The sequence below is a fragment of the Theropithecus gelada genome, chromosome 2 (assembly GCF_003255815.1).
Source record: "Theropithecus gelada isolate Dixy chromosome 2, Tgel_1.0, whole genome shotgun sequence".
In the NCBI taxonomy this organism is placed as follows: domain Eukaryota; kingdom Metazoa; phylum Chordata; class Mammalia; order Primates; family Cercopithecidae; genus Theropithecus; species Theropithecus gelada.
Window position 1 is genome coordinate 184,865,100 of NC_037669.1, and position 14,196 is coordinate 184,879,295.

At 37.8% G+C, this 14,196-nt stretch overlaps 1 protein-coding gene across 1 annotated transcript in view; it reads left to right on the forward strand.

Moving 5' to 3' along the window:
- Positions 1–14,196, forward strand: part of LPP (LIM domain containing preferred translocation partner in lipoma) — a 724,515-nt gene that overhangs the window by 249,013 nt on the left and 461,306 nt on the right. Inside the window, exon 4 of the mRNA XM_025374584.1 lies at positions 1,148–1,348. Within this exon, the coding sequence (XP_025230369.1) occupies positions 1,156–1,348 (193 nt within the window). The 5' untranslated portion in view covers positions 1,148–1,155. The remainder of the gene's footprint in view (positions 1–1,147; positions 1,349–14,196) is intronic.

The following is a 14,196-nucleotide window of genomic DNA, read 5'->3' on the forward strand; positions in this document are numbered from 1 at the left end:
TCAAACGGTGTGTGCAGTCTGATCGGAGCAGCGTCTGGGCTGATCTGATTGTTCCCTCCTAGTTGAAGTGAGCTTTTCGTGAAGGTCCAACATGGTATCAGCTCAGCATACATGTTGATGGGCATTTCTTTGTTGTGCAGGGCTGACCTTTGCATTACATGTGTTGAATATTCTATCCTCTGGCCCTAAATTCCAATAATTGTCCCAGACATTGTGACAACCAATATGCCCCTCTTCCCCTTTTCCACGTGCCCCTTGGTGGGGACCAGAGCTGCTCCTGCCAATGGGTCATTTAAAAGTGTCCTGCGAGGTATCTGTTAAACCCTTGTTTCCAAAATAAACTTTCAGTGGTTCCTTAATAACTGAAGAATGAATTTAAACTCAACAGTGGCTGCTAAGCTGTCTGTGCTTTGGTTTCAACCCACCTTTTAGTTCTTTTGCTTGCTACTTTCTGTTATTCCTCCTCCAAGCACACTAAACGTAAATGCCGTGTACTTTTCTGCCTATATATTTTGCTAACATTTTTCAGGCTCAACCCTGCTTAGCACTCAAACCCAGTCTGTGTATCACCTCATCAATAAAATCTTGTTAATTCTGCCCCTACCAAGAAGTGAGCCTATGTTTTTCTGCATCTCAGCAACACTTGTTCTTAACCTCGCTTAGGTAACTTAGCACTTCATTTAGACATAACCATTTAATTGGAGAGATAATTAATTTAATAGATTATTAATAAAATTCAAGCTCTTTTCCATTCTCCTACCATAAAAACTCCTTCAACTTAGGAACCATTTCTTATTCACATCTATTTCCCAACAGTGCTAGGCACTAAAATAGTTGACTATTGGAAGGGAGATATTCAAGTTTGAGGGAGTGTTCTCTTCCTGCTCCTCCTCAGTCTCTTTCTCTCTTTCTCCTTTTCCTCTCCTCCCTCCTCTTCCTGTCCTCCCTCCTCTTCCTCCTCCTCTTTCTACTCATGATTCCTCTGCCTCTTCATTTTTCCTTCTTCCATTTTCTTTCATCCTTCGTTCCAGAGAACTTTATCAAGATTGATTTAGTATAGATTAAGATGAAGTAGCAATGAAATGAGGAGTACTGTCTTCATTTTCATGCTTCTATAAAAACAGTGTTTGTTTCTTTTTCATTGCAGATCCAACAATGTCTCACCCATCTTGGCTGCCACCCAAAAGCACTGGTGAGCCCCTCGGCCATGTGCCTGCACGGATGGAGACCACCCATTCCTTTGGGAACCCCAGCATTTCAGTGTCTACACAACAGCCACCCAAAAAGTTTGCACCAGTAGTTGCTCCAAAACCTAAGTACAATCCATACAAACAACCTGGAGGTGAGGGTAAGTGCTGGGATTTCAGAGTTGGTTACTTGGAGTAGGAAAATTCAATGTTGTGTAGGTGATTTGTAGTACAAAGTTGTGTCAGAAAAAGGTAGTTTGTGAATTCACAGCGTGGTTGTCATAGGCTACTAAAAGTAAAGGAGCCCCTGGAAATAGTCTAGACCAACCTCCCCTTTTAGGAAAAAGACTTTTTATGGGTTATATGGCTATGATTACATAGTGAAATGGGGTTAGAGCTCACACTAGAAATCTGGCCTCTTTAGTCACAGCTCAATGCCTTTCTACTGCATTATCTTCCACCTCCAGCTCATTCTCTTGTAGGGTTTTAGCTACCAGACAGTCGTCCCTCCCTCTTGCCGTTGGACAAATGTCCGCAAATGCTGCCAAGCAGGAGTCCAATCAGACACTTATACAAAGTGAACCTAATAAAGTGCATGGAATTGTTTACCTCCTCCGGCTGTTTTTCTTCCCTTAGGCTGCTGAAGGATAAAGTTGTCTATAGTGTTCTGTGAGATTTGCATTGGTTAAATCTCCCAGACAAATTTGAGTGAAGCCTAGTTTCAGGGGTTTTAATAACAATGCATTTAGTTTACGTCACGTAGAGTTTGAAGGTCTATGTGAGCTCCAGCTCTCGTGTGTATGTGTGTGTATACACTCACACACGAAGCCTCAGGGGCAGTATAAATGGTACCATACTCTGATTGAAAAGGTTCCATATTTTTACCAACGAATGCTAGCAGCTTATTCAAACTGAAGAAACAATAGCTTAAAAAAACAAAAAAACAAACAAACAAAAAAACTGAAGAATAGGAGCTGAGAGAGAAGAGGCAGTGAAAGGAGATTTAACTCCCTTTGTTTTCTGTCCCTGTCCCACCATTAAAAAAATTATTAATATTTTACCCCTCTCCGTGATGTTTCCAGTTGCTTCTTGAATGACATTAATGTTTGTTTTGTCAATATTGCACACAGGTGTTTCACACTCTGTGATATAGTCCAGTCCTCCTATTTTCTTTCCTGTCCTCTCCTGCGCCCAGGAAACACTTTACTAGTCTATTAGTATTTTGGGTCGGGTGCCAGAGGCCTAGTTCAGATGTCTGGCTTGTGTAAGGTGAACACCTAGACTGGGTGGTAGAGAGGATCAGGCTTCAGCATGCATGGCTAAGCTGCAGCTGTGGATCATTGGCTATCCTTTGCCTCAGAAAGTGCAAGAACAAGACCTTCAGAAAGCTGCTCTTGAACAACAATAAATGAAGCCTTTGGTGCTGTACTAATCTCTATAGCACTCCATGATGTTTTATTGCCTTAGAAGGAGACTGCATCTTTGCAATTTATCAATCACTTAGTGGAACTGGCTTTCTTTGACTCATCCTTCTTTAGTGATTTCAGGACTTGGGAATGGGATGAATGGGATCTGGAAGAGAATCTCTCTTCATAGGGACAGGAGGAGCCATATGTTGGCTTCCTCATTTATGGTTTTTTTTTTTTTTGAGATGGAGTTTCACTCTCGTTGTCCAGGCTGGAGTGCAATGGCATGATCTTGACTCACTGCAACCTCCGACTCCCGGGTTCAAGTGATTCTCAACCTCACCCTCCCGAGTAGCTGGATTATAGGCATGCACCACTGTGCCCGGCTAATTTTGTATTTTCAGTAGAGACGGGGTTTCTCCATGTTGGTCAGGCTCATCTCGAACTCCTGACCTCAGGTGATCTGCCAGCCTCGGCCTCCCAAAGGGCTGGGATTACATGTGTGAGCCACCGTGCCTGGCCCTCATTTATGTTTTCAGTGTTTCCCTTTGTCATCTGACTAGGGGCATTGCTGTTCTGTCACCTAATTTCTGGGGAAAGCTTCAGTGGACCTCCCTCTAATCTGAACAGAATAGAGACATGTCCAGTTGTAGAGCAAAAGGCAAAGGTGTGAGGAAGTCTTTGTAGATATGAGAGTTCTTATAGGCCTGAGCATTATGGTGAGGGCAGACCCTATATTAAGAGGGCTAATAAATGGCATATATGAGATAGGGAGAAAAGAAGCACATAGTGGCCTCCCTTTAGACTCCTTTATTGTGAATTTGACATGCCCTCCCTGTACTATGTGTGTTTACCTGCTGTCTTATTCTCTAGGAACAGAGAAGTGATTTGTTTGCATGCTCTGCAGCGCACAGTCCTTGGTCCCCTCTCAACATGTCACCCCACATGTTTTTGTTACCTGCTAAAATTCTGTTTGTATCACTTTCTCCAAAATGTCTAGGTGTGGCCTAGATCAGAAGTAATTACTCCCTTCCCCGAGTTTCCACATCTTATTCTTTGACTTATCCAAATTTCTACTACTTTTGTTATTGCTGCCGCTTACATTCTGTCCCATATTGAACATGTAGTACATGCCAGGCTCTTTGCTTTCTCATTATTATTTTATTGCCTTATTATGTAACCCTACAAAATGGTTTTTTTAAAAAAATTTTTCTTATAAAGAAATGGAAGCTTAAAGGAGGTGACATTCTCTATGATTTGTTTGGAGTATGTTTCTGAACTAAGGCTGCTGTCCGTATCCAGCACGTGATACTGCTTGTGCTTCTATTCACAGCACGTGTGGCACCAAGCCCCACATTACAGTGATACGTCCCTGCGTCCCTTATAAGAATATATATAAGCTTTGCTTCCTCATTGAAGCAACAAGACATGGTTTCTCACTCGTCCTTATGTTCCTCATAGCTCATATTATGCTACTGTGTTTTTAGTAGGAATGGTTGCATATGGTCAAATGTATGTCTGTGTGTTCTTATGTATGCATATATATTTGGATGGCTGGCGGATGGCTGGCTGGGTGAGTGCACTGCTCAGTAATGCTTCTCCAAAGCAGTTTGGAATATGGTATAACTCAGTCTTTTGTTTTCTGAAATTTTGGTTCTCTCTTGCATTTCTGCCAATTCTCACTCTTTTTCTCTCTCCCCCTCTCTCTAAATATAATAACCTTTACCTTTTCTGAATATGCAAGAGAAGAAATTTTCCTTTAATATATAAGATAAAGACAAATCTTGGGAACAGTTTATGGACATTCAGACTTTTTAAAATAGAAGCTACATTTCTGCATCTGCTGTATGACACGAAGATGTATCCATGTATTTGTTGGAAGTAGATTTGCTTTTCTTTATATTTAATTTAAATGTTATCAGTGCATTCTGTTACTCTGAACGTTTTTGTAACTTATGTCTATTGTGTTTAAATGTTTACACATTTTAAAAGTTTATAACCATTCTTTTTCTTTTCTTTTTTTCATTCAGAATGTTCTATACTCTTAGTGAAATTCCCAAGATAGTAGGTAGCACAGGTTTTATTTCCAGGATGCATTGGTGATAACAGCTTATGCTCTGTATTGCCTCAGCTTATGCTGTTTTTTGCTTTTAGCATGTACTTGTCCCCCAGTTTCCTGCTTCTACAGTCTTTTAATTCATTGCTTAAAAGTTGACCTTCACGAAGCTAAACCACAAATGCAGAAAGTTAGAACTAATAGAAATCACGCAATCCATCTTGTTCTGATGTGAATGTGAAAACTGCATTCTAGAAGGTGTAAGTTATTTGTTCAGAGAAGCACAGTCTGCTCCGAGCCGAGTTGGCACTCAAGTCTTTTCCCTCTAACTCTAGAGTTATCCCAAACCTTGTACTGTATTCTAATGGCAAACTGTTCTTTACTACCCCATAACCTCATGCATTGTATACAGTTCTTATGACAATGTGTTTTTAATAGATTTGCTTGTATATGCACCTGTCTTCTCTAGTGGAGTCTGAACTTTGAGACTCATGGGCTGCCTGACTCATGCCTTTTCCCTCAACAGCACCTAACAGGATACCTGACACATACTAGGGACTCAATAGTGTTTGCAGAACTGAGTTAATTGATAAAGCACAGTAATATAAACCTACTTCTCCAAATACATGTGCTAGATTCTTAGCAGCTTATGAGACACTGTGGTTCTGCAGCTTCGACTTATGTCTTTGAATTACTTTTCCTTCCTATGCCCGTTCTTTGAGCTTATATTTCTCACCTTGGTGTTATATATGTAATCTCTGGGTTTGCTTTCCCGTGTTTTAATTCTGACTGTGAAAGTAGAAAACTACCCACATGTTTTCCATATCAACTTGTCTTTCTGGGGCACCCATATTTGTATATATAGTTATTTTTTATTTTTTATTTTTTAGTTAAATAGCTGTTGGGGAACAGGTGGTTTTTGCTTACACGGAGAAGTTATGTAGTGGTGATTTCTGAGATTTTGGTGTGCCTGTTGCCCGAGCAGTGTACGCTGTAGTCTTTTATCCCTCTCGTCCTTCCCACCCTTCACCCTGAGTCCCCAAAGTCCATTATATCATTCTTATGCCTTTGCATCCTCATAGCTTAGCTCCCACTTATAAGTGAGAACATACAGTATTTGATTTTCCATTCCTGAGTTACTTGTAGAATAATGGTCTCCAACTCTATCCAAGTTGCTGCAAATGCCATTATTTCATACTGTTTTATGGCTGAGTAGTATCCCATAGTGTATATATACCACATTTTTTTAATCCATTTGTTGGCTGATGGGTATTTAGAAGATATACAGACAACAATCATATGAAAAAACGCTCAACTCACTGTCCAGGAAATGCAAATTAAAACCACATTGAGATAACACCTTACTCCTGCAAGAATAGCCATAATTAAAAAAATAATAAATGTTGGCATGGATATGCTGAAAAGGGGACACTTTTACACTGTTGGTGGGAAGGTAAGCTAGTACAACCGCTATGAAAAACAATATGGAGATTCCCTAAAGGACTAAAGTAGACATACCGTTTGATACAGCAGTCCCACTACTGGGTATCTACCCAAGGGAAAAGAACTCACTACCTGAAAAAGACACCTGCGCATGCATGTTTATAGCAGCACACTTCTTAAAGATTTTATATGGTGTTCCATCACTTTCTATTCTGTTTAACTGATGACAACAAGATAAGATAATGCAATTTTTCTTCTGGTCTTTAAAATACTAGCCTTTAGTGTTGTTTGTCCTATAATCTGGGTTTTTCACTCTGCTCCAAATTAAAAAATAAAAAGATAAAACAAACAACAACCATCCCACCCCCCAAAAATAAAACAACAACAGCAGTTAAACTCAGTCTTAGACTTTGATGGCAGAACAGTATAGTTCTTTTTCTGTTTTTGGTAAATAAGAAAGCAAATGAACTTTCCTACTGTACTAATGTACTTTTTAAAAGATGGTGTTTGAAATTATCTTACTAATACACTCTGGGGATTACTATTAGGTTGCCTTTAATGGCAAAAACCATGATTACTTTTGCACCAAATTAATCACTCTCTCTCTTTCTCTGTCTCTCTCTCTAATTTGGCTGAATGAAATTTGATAATACTTTTTATCCAGCATTAAAATAGATCATCATTTGGAAAGATTTGTAAAGTTCGCAAGTTTGTGAAGCTGAAGTTGTCTTGTGGTCTCGAATTCACTTTCTTTAATTGCTGAAATTCTTTTTAAAAAACGTTTTTATGTTAGATTAAAAAAAAAAAACAAATTGGCACGACATGCCAGTTCTCACTCTTTTTCTTTCTCCCTCTCTCTCTCTAAATATAATAACCCTTACCTTTTCTGAATATACAAGAGAAGACATTTTCCTTTAATACATAAAGGCAAATATTGGGAACGGTTTGTGGCCATTCAGACTTTGGGTCTGCATTAGGTACCAATTCCACGTGATCCTTTTGGTGGAATTGTTTTATATCGGTATACTCTTTTATAGTTTATTTAGCACTTGTGTGTTCATTGTCTTTTCATTTCAGTAGGAAATTCTCACTGTAGCTCTCTGAGGTAGGTAGAACAGATGTTATTGTCATTTTGATGATTTGTAAGTAATAGAAGTGGAAGAGTTTATTAAAGAATTGTGTAGCTAGTAAAAGAGTAGAGGGAGACCCTCACACCCAGGGCCCTTACTAATTTTAAATGCTTCCATTTATTAAAGGGTTGGCCAGACAGTCTGATGTCTCCTTTAACTTCATTATTTTATTATTTCATGATTCTTCTTTGAAATTAATTTCAAAATGGTGACCCTTTTCACAAACCAGCTTTGTGTATATTGGTTCACATAGACTTGTCAAGATAGATCAAGACAGGTGAGGTGAATTGTATTAAATAGGGGTCCTAAGCCTGGATTATTTTTTTTTAACAACATTTTTCTGTGCTTTTTGCTACCGTGAGGTTATGAATATATTATTCCATGGAGGGGAAACAGTTATAGTTGATTGCTAATCTACCCATGAGTTTGGGGCTGAATTGATCCGGAACCCAGGTTTCCTAAATGCACTCGTTCAGCTGCACCACCATGGTTTATGGGAACCAGGCACGTTTGGAGCTTGGTTCCTAGGGACTGATGAGTCCTGGATTTTTGATGCTTGGTGGAGAATTAGCCATCAGTGATGTGAAGCCATGTATCCTGGTTAGGCAGGACGCATTTTTTTTTCTTAGCAGATAACTAACATGTGAGGGGAACTGATGTCCACTTATGGCATTCTATTTAAAGAAATAATTTAGACTGGATTTTCCCCATTATTTTTGCTGTGAATGTATGGTCCTCACGGTGTGCTTTTCTGTCTCTGGAGTCCTATTGTCCTTTTCCCCATGCAAAGAGAATCTTGCTCTAACTTTGGAGATACAAATGGGAAACATCTCTTTTGGAGGTTACAGATGGGAAGCATCTTTTTGTAATCCTGACAGTCCTGTGAATTGCAATTACAGACTGCAGTTGTAACATCTTGGATGTTTGTTATAAGTATGCATGTTATGCCATGAGAATAGCCACAAATTCACGGAAACCTCAGGACCTGTAATGAAGCTCGGGTTTGCCTGGCATGCCCGTTTTCTGGATGAGCATAAGCAGCTTGAGCCTCATCCATCACTGCACAGTGCAATGCATGAGTTTTAATTTTCAGGTCCTCAGGGGGACAAAAGAACAAGCTGTGTATTCATTAAAGGATCAAATATTAATTGTATTAATTTGATCTTTACACTGCATCTTTCAGCAGAGAAATTCACTTGTAATTCTTGGAGTGACATCAGATCTTACCAAATATTTGTAGGCCTTATTGACGCTCAAAAGTGCCAAGATGCAGCCCTGGCTTGATGGTCGGCGCAGTTACATTCAAGCTTTGGTTTCACCACTTGGCCTTGGGCATGATGCTTTTCTATTCCATATCCTCTTTAATTCATAAAATATTAGCTGGCAATACTAACTGTCTCACAAGATTGTTTTGAAAGCCAAATATGATGATAAATGTGAAAATGTTTTTAAACCGTAAAATACCTTATAACCCCAAGGAGCTACTAGTAAATACTTATTCAGCAATCATTTACTTAAAACAGATCTTGTGCCAGATACTCTTCTAGGGGCTGAAGTTATGGCAGTGAGTGAAACAGAGACTAGTTCCTGCACTCTTGGGATGTATTTTCTTGCTCTAATAAAAATAACATTATTAATAATAATTAATAGTGATACAATTGTGAAATAAAATTTATTTAATAAATGCATTTTATAACCTTATATGTAATTATCAATAATTATTCAAAATTATAAAAAATACTTTAATATAGGTTAAGTAACCCTAATCCAAAAATCTGAACTCTTAAATGTGGAAAAATCTGAAACTTTCTGAGTGCCAACACAATGCTCAAAGGAAATGCTCAGGGGAACATTGTGGATTTCAGAATTGTGGATTGGGATTGCTCAGCTGGTATGCGTAAATATTCCAAAAATCCAAAAAATCTGAAATTTGAAACACTTCACGTCCCAAGTGTTTTGCATACGAAATACTCAGTCTGTACTAACGAATATGTGCTAATATAAATATAATAATAATTTAGCATGTTATCTGTAAGTACTGATGTCATTAACTTCTAGTAACAGTGATAGGGATTATAATGCCTCAACACTATATAAACTATAAAATTCTAGAACCAGGGTGAATCTTAAAAGTTATCTAATGCAACCCCTTTCTTTCCTAGATGAGAATAGTTGAGAATGTATTCACTAATACATTTCAGGGAAGTACAGGTTCTTTGCCCAGGAGTGCTGTAAATAACCAATGAAAAATCTTGAATGCAGGCAACAATTTAATATTCATTTCAGAGACTCAGAAAGGCAGGTGGCTTGTTCAGTATTGCAGATAGTAAGTAGGGAAGCCGAGCCATGGTCCTGGGGATTCCTCTCTCATAGATGCATTCTGGGGGACTTGTTTAGAAGTTACAGTGATTGAACTAATATACCCAAACAAAGTGGACTAGATGTTTTAGAACAAGGAGAAGTCTGTGTATTGTTGACAGAAATCTCTTTTATTTTGTAACTTGTCAGCTTAATTAACTGCTGAAATGAGTTGTTTAATAAGGTGATGAGTTCCTCCTAATTCTTGTATGGTTCAAAAACAATAATTAATGCTGATTTGTGTGGTGAGATACACATTAATCATCTTTATTTTTAAATTATACAAGCGTACAATACTATTGTCACTCCATATTTTACATCTGAAGAGAATTTAATTGCTTTTTTGATAATAAAATATACAGAGAGCCACAAAGAGATATCACCACACATGTATTAGAAAAGCTAAAATAAAAAGGTGTCTCATATGCTGCTGAGGATGTGGAGAAATGATCTCTCACAATGCTGGTAGGAATGTGCAAAATTTCGTAGCCACTGTGGAAAACTCTTTGGTGATATTTTACAAAAGTAAACATGTACTAACCATATGACTCAGCAGATACACCCTTTGGCATTTAATCTAGAGAATCAAAATGTTATGTTCACAAAAAAAACCTGTACATGGATGTTCAGAGCAACTTTTTTTTTTTTTTTTAATCATAATGACAAAACACTGGAAACAACCCAAATATCCTTTGATGGGCAAATGTTTCAGTGAAGTCTGGTACAGCCATACAATGGAATACTACTATTCAGCAGTAAAAAAGAATGAAGTGTTACTGATATATGCAATAACCTGGACATGCTTAATGAAAAAACTGTCTCGAAAGATTACATATATTGTATGATTTCATTTTAAGACAAAGCTCTAGAGATGAAGGACATATTCATGATTGCTAGGGGACAGACATGGCTGGGTCAGGTGGGACAAGTACTGGTCATTCATACTAAGAGGATGCAGCAAGAGTCTGTGTGGGTGGAACAGTTCCGTACCTCAATTGGAGTGATGGTTACATGAATCTAAACATGGGATAAAATTACGTAGAACTGTATGCACACACAAATCAATGCAGGTTATAAAATGGTAAAAGCTGAGTAAGGTCTAGTTAACAGTAACAATGTCAGTTTGCTGGGTTTTGTAATGTGTTGTAGCTTTATGAGAGTTACCATTCAGGGAACCTGGGTAAAGTGTACATGGGACTCTGTACTATTTTTGCAACTTTCTGTGAGTCTATATTTCAAAACAGGTTTAATAAAAGTAAAATAAAGACATGCATATAGTTTTCTTAATGTATTATTCTCTTACTCAAAGTTCTATCTTACATGCCATCTGAATTGCTTGTATGATACTTTGAAAGATCACTGCTATATGTATCCCTGCCAGAATGTATGGTTTAAACTGGTTTTCAAAGCTGGCCGGTCATCAGAAAGACTTGGAGAACATTTTTCAAAAGAAAAATATTAAAGCAGGTCCTAGGTCCCATCACAATTCTACAGAATCAAAATCTCTGGCCATGGGCCTCAGGAATCTGCATTAAAACAAAGCAAAATTAAAACATAAAGCACAACTCCCTGGGAATTGTAATTGATTCTCAACCAAAGTTTGGGAACTTCTCATTTATTTTATTAATTTCAGAGACCAGTGCCTTAGTCTCCTTGGAACCTTCTCCAGGTCCTGAGAGTGTACTCTTTCTCCCATAGTTAATGACGGTAGCTTTTGAAGTGTTAAGCATCTTTATCATGTGAACATTGTACAGATTCAGAGAGCATCCTTCATGTTGCTATTCTTTTCCCTCAGTGCTTTCATCGTAGACACCAATCTTTTGCATATGTTGTCCCAGGTCATTTTATTTGGGATCCAAAACCAAAAGGTTTCAAACAATGACAAAAACGGATTCTTCGAGAATGCCCTAGTCATGGCCAAGCTTCTGCATTACAGAGCTCTTGCTATTGTGTTGCTTTAGGTAGCAATGCCTGAAATCTCACAAAATTTTGGGTCACAGTAGGGCTATGTTAATTATCTAAAAATGGATTCATTATGGACATTATAAAATAAATCTGACACCTGAGACTTTGGGCAAATATGCCATATAAAGAAATCATACCCTAAAATAACGATTGACTTAAAGAACTTAAAAAAAAATCAGTATGGCATTTTTATCATCCTTTCTTAAAATTACTGCATTCAGAGAGACCTGATGGCTTAGCACAGCACCTGGGGCAGAGGAGTCTAGGTCATTGGGAGGTGGCACCCTGAGCCTTCTAGCAGTTTGCTCTTCCAGCACTCTCCCTTATTATATGTTCTTTGCATTGTTCTGTATGTTGCTGTCTTCAAATAGAATAGATAAGTCTACTAGTCAATATAGACATATAGTAGGCACCACATGCCCATAAAGATTGCATTATGTAAATGTAGTGCCATAATATAATATGAAGGATGTCCGCTAGGAGGAACTGGGGAAAAACATCACAGACGAGGACACATCTGATCTGAGTGTTAGAGAATGAGTTAGTTGTTTACCAAGCAGAAAAGGGCGGTGGACAGCATGCCATGCCAAGTAAAGGGAACTGCATGTGCAAAAGCAGAGAATGGCCCCCATCCCGACCCTTTTGATTTTGGCAGTTCTTTGCTGATGTCCTCAGGCAGTGCATCTGGGCTCCTGGGAATAGCTTTGCAATGTGAACAGAGTGACTTCACTATGGGTAGACCCAAATGTTCTAGCATGCTCTGAAACTTACCTCTAGAAATAGCTCCAGGAAGTTAGGTAGCTACAGAGAGGAAGGACCAAGAAATAAGATCTTATACCACAGGCAAGAAGTACTTTCCTGGAGGTACTGGCCAGAACTACTATTGCTATCTCTCTGCACTTGTGTGTTATATTTTAGAATGAAATGTGCCTTTGCATACAGATGCTAAGGCAAGAAAGAAAAAGCAAAAGGCAGTTCTCTTTAAATCTCCTGAAACAATTTCAGGCAGTTTTTTTTTTTTTTTTTTTTTTTTTTAACCTAGTCAAACACACACCATTAAGAATGGAGGTGTAAGCTAATTTAATCATTTTTTGTTCTGTTTTTCTCTCTTACTTATTCACACGTTGGGGTAATCCTGAGAAAACAGGAAGCAATGAAAGAAGGATTTTATTGTGAAATGTTCATTACAACTTGCAATTTTAAATATGTGTTAGTATGAGTGTGCATGAATGTGAATAAATTTTAGAGCACTTTCTCACGTATTATCAAGTTTAATCATCAGAATATCCTGCAATGTTATTATAGTTCCTACATTATTATGGTTCCTAAAGACAAATGAAAATTCTGTGATTCAGAGACCCATGGTTAGGCTAATATATATAGAAGTCTCACATTTGACCAAATTTTAGTATCTTCCCTTAAGTATGGGTAATGTACAATAAACAGTATTTGGTAATAATGAATTATTACAATTACTAAAACAACTTATCTGGCAGAACAGTATCTTAACTATTGAACAGTATTATAGTGGATTTATTTGCCTTCATTGCATCTGAAGTCTACTTTGCTTTACTGCTTACCTTATCTTTCTAGCTACTCTGTAAAAAAGTTATTATCATCCTCAATCTGCAGAGTATAATGTATGTAAAGTGAAATAGCTGGCATATTGCAAAGGTGGAAATTGGACCCTTATCTCCTAAATCCAAGTCTGTAGGTGTTCCTCAGCAGTACATGTATCTCATGTTAATGCATTATTACTTTTATTAAATGAAATAATTTTTCTCAAGGAGTCATTATTTGACAAGACCTTTGGAATAACCATTTGGAATTTTCCTTAGTTCAGTTGAATTATGTCATCTTGCTTAAACTTTTCAGATAGCACTGGTAGTTTTACTGACATTACAATGGAATTAAAATGACATTTTATTTTATTTCTTACCATTCTGTAAAAATGGCATTTTAATTTGTCATTATTTTTGTTATTCATCTGTTTATGTATGTTGTAATGACTTGGGTTTTCTTAAGTGCATCCTCTGTAAAAATGACCTCCTGGGAAAGAAATCTCCAAGTTCTATGAGGTGTACCCAGAAATATCACCACTTGAGGTGACAGTAAGTGTCATGCATGCCACCCAATGTGATCCCTGGTAGACAGATTTCACTGTTTTATATCTTGACATCTGCATTGAATTCAGTTCTTTTATTGGCGCCTATTCACTTCCATCTTGTGCCATTGTTATTAAAGGGGCTCGGTAGTGGACAGGAAAAAGTATAAACACATCGTAGGCCTTAAACAGTTTACATTTTCATTAGAAATTCAACATTTGAAAATGACCAGTTAACTAACAATATAAAGCTTTACTGTAAAGCTTCTATTTGTGAAGTGACTCTGTGGCTAACTCTATCAGAAGAAAGAGTTTGCTTGGAGCCAGGCTAGTATTGGAAGGTTACAGAGAAGAAAGACTCAGGGAGGTGATTAAGCATATAGACTCTGGCATCAGATAGATCTGGGTTCCAGTTTTGATTTCACCTCTTAATTTTCTGGGAACTTGGACTCACCAGGATAAGTAGCAACCTAAGTTCTTTCAATTTTAAAATAGGGATATTTATCTACTAGGCGTGGTGGCTCACACCTGTAACCCCAGCACTTTG